This window comes from Betta splendens, chromosome 1, assembly GCF_900634795.4.
Source record: "Betta splendens chromosome 1, fBetSpl5.4, whole genome shotgun sequence".
Lineage (NCBI taxonomy): Eukaryota > Metazoa > Chordata > Actinopteri > Anabantiformes > Osphronemidae > Betta > Betta splendens.
Window position 1 is genome coordinate 2,900,088 of NC_040881.3, and position 11,526 is coordinate 2,911,613.

At 50.7% G+C, this 11,526-nt stretch overlaps 1 protein-coding gene across 1 annotated transcript in view; it reads left to right on the top strand.

Annotated features, from left to right (window-relative positions):
* LOC114862573 (platelet-derived growth factor subunit A-like) overlaps positions 1-3,666 on the top strand; it is a 4,890-nt gene extending 1,224 nt beyond the window's left edge. Inside the window, exons 2-6 of the mRNA XM_029163058.3 lie at positions 1-22; positions 1,865-1,969; positions 2,173-2,366; positions 2,845-2,971; positions 3,221-3,666. The exon at positions 1-22 is cut by the window's left edge and continues 75 nt beyond it. Of these exons, the coding sequence (XP_029018891.1) occupies positions 1-22; positions 1,865-1,969; positions 2,173-2,366; positions 2,845-2,971; positions 3,221-3,231 (459 nt within the window). The 3' untranslated portion in view covers positions 3,232-3,666. The remainder of the gene's footprint in view (positions 23-1,864; positions 1,970-2,172; positions 2,367-2,844; positions 2,972-3,220) is intronic.
* The last annotated feature ends 7,860 nt before the right edge of the window (positions 3,667-11,526 follow it).

An 11,526-nucleotide genomic window follows, 5' to 3' on the forward strand; every position in this document is an offset into this window, starting at 1 on the left:
CTGCTAGAGTTAGACTCCGTAGGTAAAGCGCTTCATTATCACTACCTATTTATATTAATTATCAGGTATGCAAATACATATATCAATTTGGAATGATCAGTGAAGCTTCTCTCAGCGTGTTAATGACTGAAGGCTGACAGAAAATGAAATGATGTACTTGCAGGCTTTGAGACTTTGCCCATAACTTGGCTTCCACCAGCTGCTTACATGCAGTTGCTTTCTGCTGATTCTGACTTGAGGCATTGGTTGCGTGTGCTTCAGTGCTCACTGGGCAGATTCTGTCCTCTCGTCTCATTTCTGGATTGCTTCACCGGACGTTGCTAGGAGACCGGGACTTGTCTTGCACTTTACACCCTCCATGAACCCTGGAGCAGAGTTAACTTTTGGCTGCTGGGTGGAACCTAGCTGTCACCACACACTTTATTGGTTGTGCAGCAGCACTGAGCATGTAAAAGTGTTAGCATCGTGCCTGTTGTGGTTCTGGAGCTGCTTCGTAAACTAAAAATACCTCGTGATTAGTTCACAGTGATGTCAGCACGGGCATCTGGTGACTTAATAAAAGGTGATGGAAACCCGGCAGAGGAAAGTTCATAGAGTGGAAGAAGACGTGAGTCTCCACAAAACATTATTCAGTTTTAAAGATTGTGGCAAGAAGAGCTGCATCTAAAGTCAGCGAAAAGCTTTTTGTGGGTTCGACTGCAGCTTTAAAAGACACAGCATTTATCCTGAAAACGCAGCTGATGCCACTTCTTATTCTGCAGCTGATAAATGCGAGCAGACGGACTCCGTGAGGTGAAACAGGAGGAAATACCTCCGTCAGACCCTGGAACCCTCCCACCAACTCCTCTGCTCGCAGCTTCTCGGTGCAGTGAAAAGTAGCCGCTTCATTTTTTACGTCCGCCGCTCTGAGCAGTGCCACCATTAATCCTGGCATCTTTGAGATGCAAATACGGAGTGTGACGGCTCCCCGGCACCACGGGGGTCGAGTGGCTCGTTTCTTTATGCTGTTGTCATGCTGCCCATTATTGGCTGCGAGCAGGACTCGCTGCACGGCTGCTGCGTTGCTATGTATAATTCATGCTCAAATTCCTGCCTGTCAGGGGGAGCGAGGGACAGAGGGAGGTGTCGGAGGTGGACTTTGTTGTGCTTCGGAGGCACATTGTATATGTAGACGCACACATACAATGACAAAAAGACGAGCCCAGACATCATTTACGTTGATTTACAGGAATTTCCCACTTTTCTTGCTCTGCTGGGAAACGCATCGACCTGTGCACACAATCAGTTGATTGTGAAAACTCAGAGGGAACTTTGGTTTGATGAAGCGCAGTCTTAGTAATAAAGTATCTTCCTTTTGTGAATCAAGCAACAGCTCTCAGCCTGATTCATTAAAAACAAGCTCATCAGTGTAAAGAAAAAACGCACGACTGCTCACGTTTGCTTATGTTTTGTCTTATTAGTTCATGGAAACTTTCCCTCAGACCAAACGCTAAGATAAGTGGGTTTTGTGCCTTGATGGGAGGTGAGTTCCCCCAGTGTCACGACATGAATGAGGGTTTTGTCCTCATAATAAGATTATATGACCCCATACACCCAGCTCTACACTGCCTTCAGTCTGTGACATAAGGTGGCCTTCTCATACGATCTGGTTCAGTCTATACAGACTCCTTAAGCCACACTGTTACATACTGATACATTATCAACCTGTTTGTAGAACAAAGGAAAACAGTCTGGTGGTTTAATCAGGAGACGGCCCTGATCCTGACCTCTGACACTGAGCATGCCTTCCTTCCTTCAGACCGTTCAGATTATGAACTCACTTCAGATTTTTTAAGTGAGCGTGTGATATTTTGTCTTTGTCCAGAGAACGAGGTGATCGATGAGACCAAACACAGCTTCCACAAGGACTTCTCTCACAGCTTCCCCGACCTGAAAAGACACGGACACACACGACACAAGAGGAGCACTGGTTAGTCACACACACACACACACACACACACACACACACACACACACACACACACACACACACACACACACACACACACACACACACTACAGAGAGTGTGTGAAACACTGCATGAATCCCTAGGTTCTGCTCTTTTACAACAAGATGCATGTAAATAAAATTCTTCTTCTGATCTTCTGATCTGTTACTCTGTCCCCCTCCAGTGGTGGAGGAGGCTTTGCCAGCTGTCTGTAAGGTGCGGACCACCATCTATGAAATCCCCAGGAGCCAGGTGGACCCCACTTCGGCCAACTTCCTCATCTGGCCGCCCTGCGTGGAGGTGAAGCGCTGCACCGGCTGCTGCAACACCAGCAACATGAGGTGCCAGGCGGCGCGCAAGCACCACCGCACTGTGAAGGTACGAAAGCAGAGCCCGTCCCTGAGGGACAGATATGAGCCAGGCTCGAGGCCACGGAGCTGCAACAGGTCGGTCAAAATAAATGAGCATAGGATCAGTTCAGACTATTCATGGCAGAAAGAACAGGCAGGTTTTTACACTCAGAGCTACTGATGCTCAGTCTGAGATGAATGGAGACAGTCTTTGAGCAGACCTGCTGCTACAGGGAAATCCATGCGCGGGGTCTTCGGTTGTGTTCATAGGCGTCTGTTTATATTTGTGTGTTGTTAACTTCACGCAGCGTTAGCAGGTGATTTACTGATCAGAGCAGGAGCTCATGTGGCTCAGTAGAACACCAGGCGCCTCATCTTTTGTGCTTCCATTGTTAGAATAGAGCGAGCTGAATGTGAAGCATTTCACTTCACATTCAGCTCGCTCTACTCTGACTCCATTCAACCTCCAATGCGTCCAGTGCTTCTGATCTGCTGCCCGTTTTCAGGTGGCGAAGGTGGAGTACGTGCGGCGGCGGCCCAAGCTGAGGGAGGTGCAGGTGAAGCTGGAGGATCACCTGGAGTGCACGTGCACCAACAAACAGCACGTCGGCCCCCACGCAGACGCACACAACGGTGAGACGTCTCGCTGCTTGTTCTTGTTGGAGGACGAGCTGCCGTCTGAGCCTGAGCTCGTCATCTGACGGCACCGTGTAACTGTTAAGTCCCAGCATGTAGTGGAGGTGTCTGTGTAGCATCAACCTTAAGTCTGATTTAGGAAACAAATGAGAGCATCGGTCTGCAGATTATCTACTACTACTAAACAAATCTACTCAAGAGAAAAAAGAGAAAAATCACTTTGTTACTGCTTCATTTCTTCAACAGGCATCAGGTGAAACGAGAAGCACAGATGGACAGAGGACAGAAGCAGAACACAGACGAACCTCCAGCCTCATTCAGCGACTGTGAAAGGACTGAAGAACATTTGGACATTGACAAATGGAGAGAAACTGAGTCTGATGGAGCTGCAAGAACAGAAACAGAACCACAAACAGGTGGTTTCCTCGCTGTGACTCCACCATGAAGGAAACAACACAGTCAGATGAAGTGAGGAGGATTCTGGGAGGGCGTCATCCTCAGTGTGGAGGATTATGAACCCGGTGGACGGGGATTAGGTTTTTATACTCCAATCTTTACCGAACACAAGCGTATATCCTCTTATTTTTATAACCTCGTTTTCTACATCTGGTATTTTATCCACGTAAAGAACAGGGGGAGCGAAATCCTCCTGACATGTTAGTGATACTAATAAACTATTTATATAAAACAAAGTGTCCACGATGATTTGGAACCAGCCTTTAGAAAATCTGGGTGCTCAGAAAATGCATTTAGCATTTTGCTGTAAATCTAGAGGATCTGAACGAACTGGAACTGCGTGTGTGTGTATGTGAAGGATTGTTTTACCGAAGCTTAAACCCCTGGGATTTTGTAATTGAGAGAAATGCAGACGTCTAAAACCTGCTAAAGGCAAGAAAAGAGATTTACTGTGCACGTGTTGTCAACGCAGTGGAAGAACTAACAGCTCACAGGTGAACACAGATCCTGCTCTTATTACAGAGTGAAGATCGACTCAGTGAGGTGGAAAGGACGTGTTTTGGGAGGTGATGTCATGTAATGAGTGTGAAGTGGAGGAAGTGACCTCATGTAGAAACAGGACGCGTCCGCTCGGGTCAGTCTTCAGGCGGGAGAGAACTCTCTGAGTTGTGGGTGCAAACAAACATGAGCAGCACTTCCAGCTATTTGATATTGGATCCGTATCTGAGTTGATATTCTGCAGCAGGAGAGATGTGGAACATGCTGGAACAGCTGCTCTGGAGCGTGGAACGCAGACGGACGAGATCCGACCACGCTGACATCAGACGAACCCGCTGCTTCCACCGCTGGGCTGTGGTTTCAGGTGGGGGCATCTGCAGGAGAGGCAGACAGGTGAGGAAACAGGAGAGGCAGACAGGTGAGGAAGCAGGAAAGGCAGACAGGTGAGGAAGCAGGAGAGACAGACAGGTGACGTCTGCAGGAGAGGCAGACAGGTGAGGAAGCAGGAGAGACAGACAGGTGACGTCTGCAGGAGAGGCAGACAGGTGAGGAAGCAGGAGAGACAGACAGGTGACGTCTGCAGAAGAGACAGACAAATGAGGAAGCAGGAGAGGCAGACAGGTGAGGAAGCAGGAGAGGCAGACAGGTGACGTCTGCAGGAGAGGCAGACAGGTGACGTCTGCAGGAGAGGCAGACAGGTGAGGAAGCAGGAGAGGCAGACAGGTGACGTCTGCAGGAGAGGCAGACAGGTGAGGAAGCAGGAGAGGCAGACAGGTGACGTCTGCAGGAGAGGCAGACAGGTGAGGAAGCAGGAGAGACAGACAGGTGACGTCTGCAGGAGAGGCAGACAGGTGATGAAGCAGGAGAGACAGACAGGTGACGTCTGCAGGAGAGGCAGACAGGTGACGTCTGCAGGAGAGGCAGACAGGTGAGGAAACAGGAGAGGCAGACAGGTGAGGAAGCAGGAGAGACAGACAGGTGAGGAAGCAGGAGAGACAGTCAGGTGAGGAAGCAGGAGAGACAGACAGGTGACGTCTGCAGGAGAGGCAGACAGGTGAGGAAGCAGGAGAGACAGACAGGTGACGTCTGCAGAAGAGACAGACAAATGAGGAAGCAGGAGAGGCAGACAGGTGAGGAAGCAGGAGAGGCAGACAGGTGACGTCTGCAGGAGAGGCAGACAGGTGACGTCTGCAGGAGAGGCAGACAGGTGAGGAAGCAGGAGAGGCAGACAGGTGACGTCTGCAGGAGAGGCAGACAGGTGAGGAAGCAGGAGAGGCAGACAGGTGACGTCTGCAGGAGAGGCAGACAGGTGACGTCTGCAGGAGAGGCAGACAGGTGACGTCTGCAGAAGAGACAGACAAATGAGGAAGCAGGAGAGGCAGACAGGTGACGTCTGCAGGAGAGGCAGACAGGTGACGTCTGCAGGAGAGGCAGACAGGTGAGGAAGCAGGAGAGGCAGACAGGTGACGTCTGCAGGAGAGGCAGACAGGTGAGGAAGCAGGAGACGCAGACAGGTGACGTCTGCAGGAGAGGCAGACAGGTGACGTCTGCAGGAGAGGCAGACAGGTGAGGAAGCAGGAGAGACAGACAGGTGACGTCTGCAGGAGAGGCAGACAGGTGACGTCTGCAGGAGAGGCAGACAGGTGAGGAAGCAGGAGAGACAGACAGGTGACGTCTGCAGGAGAGGCAGACAGGTGACGTCTGCAGGAGAGGCAGACAGGTGAGGAAGCAGGAGAGGCAGACAGGTGACGTCTGCAGGAGAGGCAGACAGGTGACGTCTGCAGGAGAGGCAGACAGGTGACGTCTGCAGAAGAGACAGACAAATGAGGAAGCAGGAGAGGCAGACAGGTGAGGAAGCAGGAGAGGCAGACAGGTGACGTCTGCAGGAGAGGCAGACAGGTGACGTCTGCAGGAGAGGCAGACAGGTGAGGAAGCAGGAGAGGCAGACAGGTGACGTCTGCAGGAGAGGCAGACAGGTGAGGAAGCAGGAGACGCAGACAGGTGACGTCTGCAGGAGAGGCAGACAGGTGACGTCTGCAGGAGAGGCAGACAGGTGAGGAAGCAGGAGAGACAGACAGGTGACGTCTGCAGGAGAGGCAGACAGGTGACGTCTGCAGGAGAGGCAGACAGGTGAGGAAGCAGGAGAGACAGACAGGTGACGTCTGCAGGAGAGGCAGACAGGTGACGTCTGCAGGAGAGGCAGACAGGTGAGGAAGCAGGAGAGGCAGACAGGTGACGTCTGCAGGAGAGGCAGACAGGTGACGTCTGCAGGAGAGGCAGACAGGTGATGAAGCAGGAGAGACAGACAGGTGACGTCTGCAGGAGAGGCAGACAGGTGACGTCTGCAGGAGGCAGCTACGTGACTCAGGACCAGCTCTGATCTGTGTGTAAATACACACATTTGATGATTGACTGGTTGTATGTGAGCTTCACAAAGGCGACGCTGTCTCTGCCGTAGTTTCGTCTGTTGTAACGCAGCTAAATACTTGACGTAAACACAAAATAGAAACAATCCTGGATGTAAAACACAGACAGATGGAGATGAGACTGTGGAGCTGATGAGTGTGTGTGTGTGTGTGTGTGTGTGTGTGTGTACAGTTAAAGTGTCTTTGTATGTGAGACAGGATACTGGGTTGTTACACGTGAATCCCCGTCTCTAAACCCAGTTAAGCAGATTAACGACATGCTACTAAAACTAAAACGCTCCACAGGTCAAGTACGACCTGACAGACGCTGATGGTTTCACTGGCTCAGACGCTGATGGTTTCAGGGCCCTGGTTCTGCTGATTCACCCGCTGAGCTGGTTCCACCTGTGGATTCCTTTGCTTTTCCTTCCTCTGACGTGTGTGTGGACGTTGCTGGTGCTGGTTAAGTGACGTCTCCTTGAAGCTGTTTGTGGCTCTGCTGCCGTGACGTCGCCCACAGGCTTCATTACAAGTAAACAGCCTGAGTCTCGTTGGTTTCCACGCGTGGCCCAGAGCTCTGATCTCCACCAGGCTGGGTGGAACCTGAGGCCTGGCTTCCTGGGACCAGCATTTACTGCTGTGGCTGATGTTCTGATGGTTCCTGCACAAAATAAGAACCTCCTGATCATGGAGGGAGCTGTGATGTTTCCAAAATCCCACGTCCTGCCTGTTTTTAATGTGGAGCAGCTCTAAGTCAACACAACAGTAGATTGTCTTGTTAATATTTATCTGACATCATGTGACTTTGAATCTGAACTGGCTGCAGCTCTGCAGTGTCAGGTTAAACGTCCACCTCACACCTGCTGCCTCAGCTTTGTAAAAGCCTCCACACTCAGAGGAGTCGTGCTGCTGCTCGCGGCCTCCGTCCTCGTGGCCTCCGTCCTCGCAGCCTCTGTCCTCATTGCCTCTGTCCTCGTTGCCTCCGTCCTCGTGGCCTCCGTCCTCGTGGCCTCCGTCCTTGCGGCCTCTGTCCTCGCTGCCTCCGTCTTCGTGGCCTCTGTCCTCGCGGCCTCTGTCCTCGCGGCCTCTGTCCTCGCGGCCTCTGTCCTCGTGGCCTCCGTCCTTGCGGCCTCTGTCCTCGCTGCCTCCGTCTTCGTGGCCTCCGTCCTTGCGGCCTCTGTCCTCGTGGCCTCCGTCCTTGCGGCCTCCGTCCTCGTGGCCCCTGTCCTCGTGGCCTCCGTCCTTGCGGCCTCCGTCCTCGTGGCCTCCGTCCTTGCGGCCTCTGTCCTCGTGGCCTCCGTCCTTGCGGCCTCCGTCCTCGTGGCCCCTGTCCTTGTGGCCTCCGTCCTCGTGTCCTCTGTCCTCGTGTCCTCTGTCCTCGTGGCCTCCGTCCTCGCGTCCTCTGTCCTCGTGGCCTCCGTCCTCGTGGCCTCCGTCCTCGTGTCCTCTGTCCTCGCGGCCTCTGTCCTGCAGCTCGACCGGTGTCCCTGCTTGGACCCGGCCGGAGGCCGGCTGCCGCCGCTGGGGGTCTGTGGAGCCTCACTGGCTGAAAGGGAGAGAAACAGGGAGGTACTGAGGGGAGGGGGTTAAGTGCTTTTTGATGGAGTGTGAGCGCTGACGCTGCCGGTGTCGGACCCAGTTGATGTAACGTCACAGAACCAGGTTACATGACGGAAGACGCAAGTCGTCCACAGCCGCTGACCTCTAATGAGGAGATTAAGGCTGATGTCACATGCAGCTGCATCACAGTCTGTCATGGTGGTTATTTTTATGTCCATCTAGCATTTAATCCCTGTACGGCTGCATTCTCCTTTAGCACAAAGCCATTAGGAGCATCTGCAGCGTGTGTCATATTTAAAACCAAGTGCAAGTAGACGGATGAATGTACATGTGTAGGTGGAATATTTACTGTACACATCCAGTGGCAAACACTGCTTTGGTTTCATTCCTGAGGCCTTTTAATCGTGTTTAATCAAGACGCTGGTTGAAGCCATCACCTCATTTTACTGCAGAGTCGTTTCATTTGCAGAATGTAAATGAATGACAGAATGAAAGAGAAATTCACATTACATATTTACAGCAGAGACCTCCGTCTTATAAAACCACTGTGGTGGAGGATTAGCTGGAGGTTTCATGCAGGAACAGGGTCAATTTGTGAACTCAGCGAGGCTCAAGAGACGATAATCTTGGGAATTATGGTGATAGGAGACACTAAGTTGACAGGAAGAAATGGGCCCAGAGAGAATAAAGTGATGGAGCCGTGGGACGATCGCGATGAACGACCTTCTACGCGCTGACGAGTAACTGACGTAGCAGGAACTTTAACGATGCCTTTGTTTTTCTCCAGCGTCACAGACAGACACAACAGGAAGCCAGCGTCCACAACACAAGGACCCTGAGGCAGGAATTCAGCCTTCACATTCAGCAGGAACAAACCCAGTGACGTAAACAGGCTCCACAGGCTTTTTATCAGAAGCCTGAACGTGGCAGCAGTTGAGTTTTAACCTGCTGCCTCCATCAGGTCAAAGTTATAAAAGGTGTTTGTGGGACCAAATATCTGCAGAATGTTTCATAATCAGAACGGAAACAGTGGAATAAGTACAGCTGCACATTTGTTTAAAGACTCACGTCACTAGAAACAAACTGGCTTCAAACTGGAGTCAATGCTTAAACTGACAAAGGATGGGAGCAAAAAGGAGAAAGGCCTGAAAGAGGACGAGGGTGAAGTAGAGGCAGAGCTGCACCGACAGTAAATCTGCCGCTGTTACTGAATAAGGATGAACAAAGCAGACGCACGCTTCAGCGAAGCGGCCGCTCTGCAGTGGGAACGTTGAACAGGAACAGGTTAATCATCTGCATCCCCTTCATTCAGAACCGCTTAGTGAAACGCTGGCACAGGAAAAGCACCGTGTCCTAAAAGCACATTCAAGAGGAAATAAATCAGCATCACGTGACTGCAGCCAGTAAATGTGCTGCATCAAAGGACGTGTGACCTCAGAGGAGACGCCGCCCATAAAGTCTGCTTTTCAGGCGAAACACTGGGAAACTGGCTCCACTTTGGTCACAGCATTCAGTTCTCTCATTATGAGCATCAACAGTTACTGGTAGAGTGAAGTTCTCTTTATCCCATCACGTGTGGAAAAATATAATTACCACTCAACACTCACAAAAATAAAAGATGAATACAAAATTGAACCTAATTGATAAATTCATATTTAATAGATTAACTACATTGTCTTCCTTTAGCTCCGAGTTTGTCATCAGTTTGTGGATTTGAGAAACGTTTCCATCAGCTTCAGCTGCTGATCGAGCTTGGTTGACGTCATGAAGCCAATCCATTAGCATTTAGCTCAAAGCTGCTCTATGTCGGCGCTAATTAGGCTCTTTATTCTTTTTCATGAGACGATCACCAGGTGTTTAACGACAACAAAGAGGAACATCAGAAAATGATTGTTTGACTGCCTTAATCAAGCAGCCGCTTCCACCCAGGAGGAAACAGCTGCTCTCCGGCTCCGCGGTCAGTAGGAAACAGACGAAGTGGCCGGAGGTGAGTGTCCACGTCAGGCCTCTGCTCCCGACCTTTGACCCGTGACCTCCTGACCTCAGCTTTGTGCGGCCGTCAGGTGCCAGCTTGCCTTCCACAGAGACGGACCCGTCAAGACGCTGCCGCCCGCGGGGGTCCAGCTTTGTCTGTGGGACAAAGACTCAAGGAGACAACGCTTCCATTTCCCTGTGAACTCACTCACGTTTGCCTTGTTTTCACATAGCAGAGTCAGAGTTCTGCTTTGCTCCTTCACCCTGCGTCTCTTTCTTCCTCCACCTTGTTCTCTCGCCTCTGCTCCTTCCTGAGACCAATGTGTGGGACCAACCAGCAGGAAGGAGACCTCTGAGGAGCAGCCATAAAGTGTGTTCATGCCTGAAAGAGGATGAGAAGGAGACATCTTAACCTCAGGGTGCAGCACTAAACCATCAGCATCTACTTAACCAGAATTCAACCCTCTGAACATAAACGTCAGCTGGTGTCTCAGGAATCCTCCTTTGTTGTTGCTGTGGGAATTTCAGGCTCAGACAGTAGAACTATGTTTTTCCACCAAGACTAAATTCTCTTCTCGTAACACTTTAAATTCATTCATTGCTCTCGTGAGCAGATTTAAACCAGGGACCTGATGTTGAAACGCTTCTTGTGTAAATGTTACACATCTGAACGTGACTGTGTCACCTGGAATCAGAAGGAACATGAAGATCAGTCTGCCTTTAATGAAAGCAGCATCTAATCTAATGATCTATTGACATTAATGAATAAAGGTCACATCTTCAAACGCTCTGTGGCTCTTTTATAAAGACTAAATGGGAACATTCTCTATTTCTCACTGTCTCAGTTGCTCAAACAGGAGGAATTGTGGGTACTTGTGGGTTGTTTGAACCTTGTCACAGAGGAATGTGTCTTCACATCAGCATGAAGTCGTCTGGTCTCGACCAACTGTTCTTTAAGTTTGCGTTGGTCACGGAGGCCGTGGAGCGTGAGGAACAGATGTCAGCGTGAACAATACGAGTCAAGTGAGCGCTCACAGCTTCACCTGTTGACAAAACAGCACGCAGAGAACGGAGCATCCTGCCAAGTGCTGCTGTCAACCGTGTTCAAACATCTGCCTCCCTGCAAACGGAGCCGCGCTGCTTTTACTACAACACGAGTGAACGTGTCAAAGTCACACTGTTTGACATAGAAAGACCGAAGAAAGGAAGGAAGGCAGGTAACTTGGACGGCAGGAACGGGAGGATCAGTGGTTGCTGCCATGACTTGACCAGAGTCTGTACGTTGGAGCTCAACCTGCTGAATCCTCTTCAGCAGAGGAGAAGTTCGGAGCCAGGAACTAAATTCCAGCGTGTTTCAATCAGTGACCAATGGAGGTGAGAGGTTGTGCTGCTGACTGTCCTGCTGGGATTCATCTGGGATCACGTTCAGTCACTTGTTCTTTCTCTAATTGAAGTACTGTTAAAGTTCAGTGTAGTTACAGTGAGATCCAGTGCAGTCAGGTCCCCTACCTGACTGTGAAACCGTATGAAGACGCCGCCGCTGGAACCAAACTCTGTCCTAAAAGGGTCAGCTCACTAATTGACAGGCTGGTTACACAAACACACACTGGCTTTGTTTCCTTTTGTCCTGTAAATGGATGCAGTGCTGCAGCCGTCACA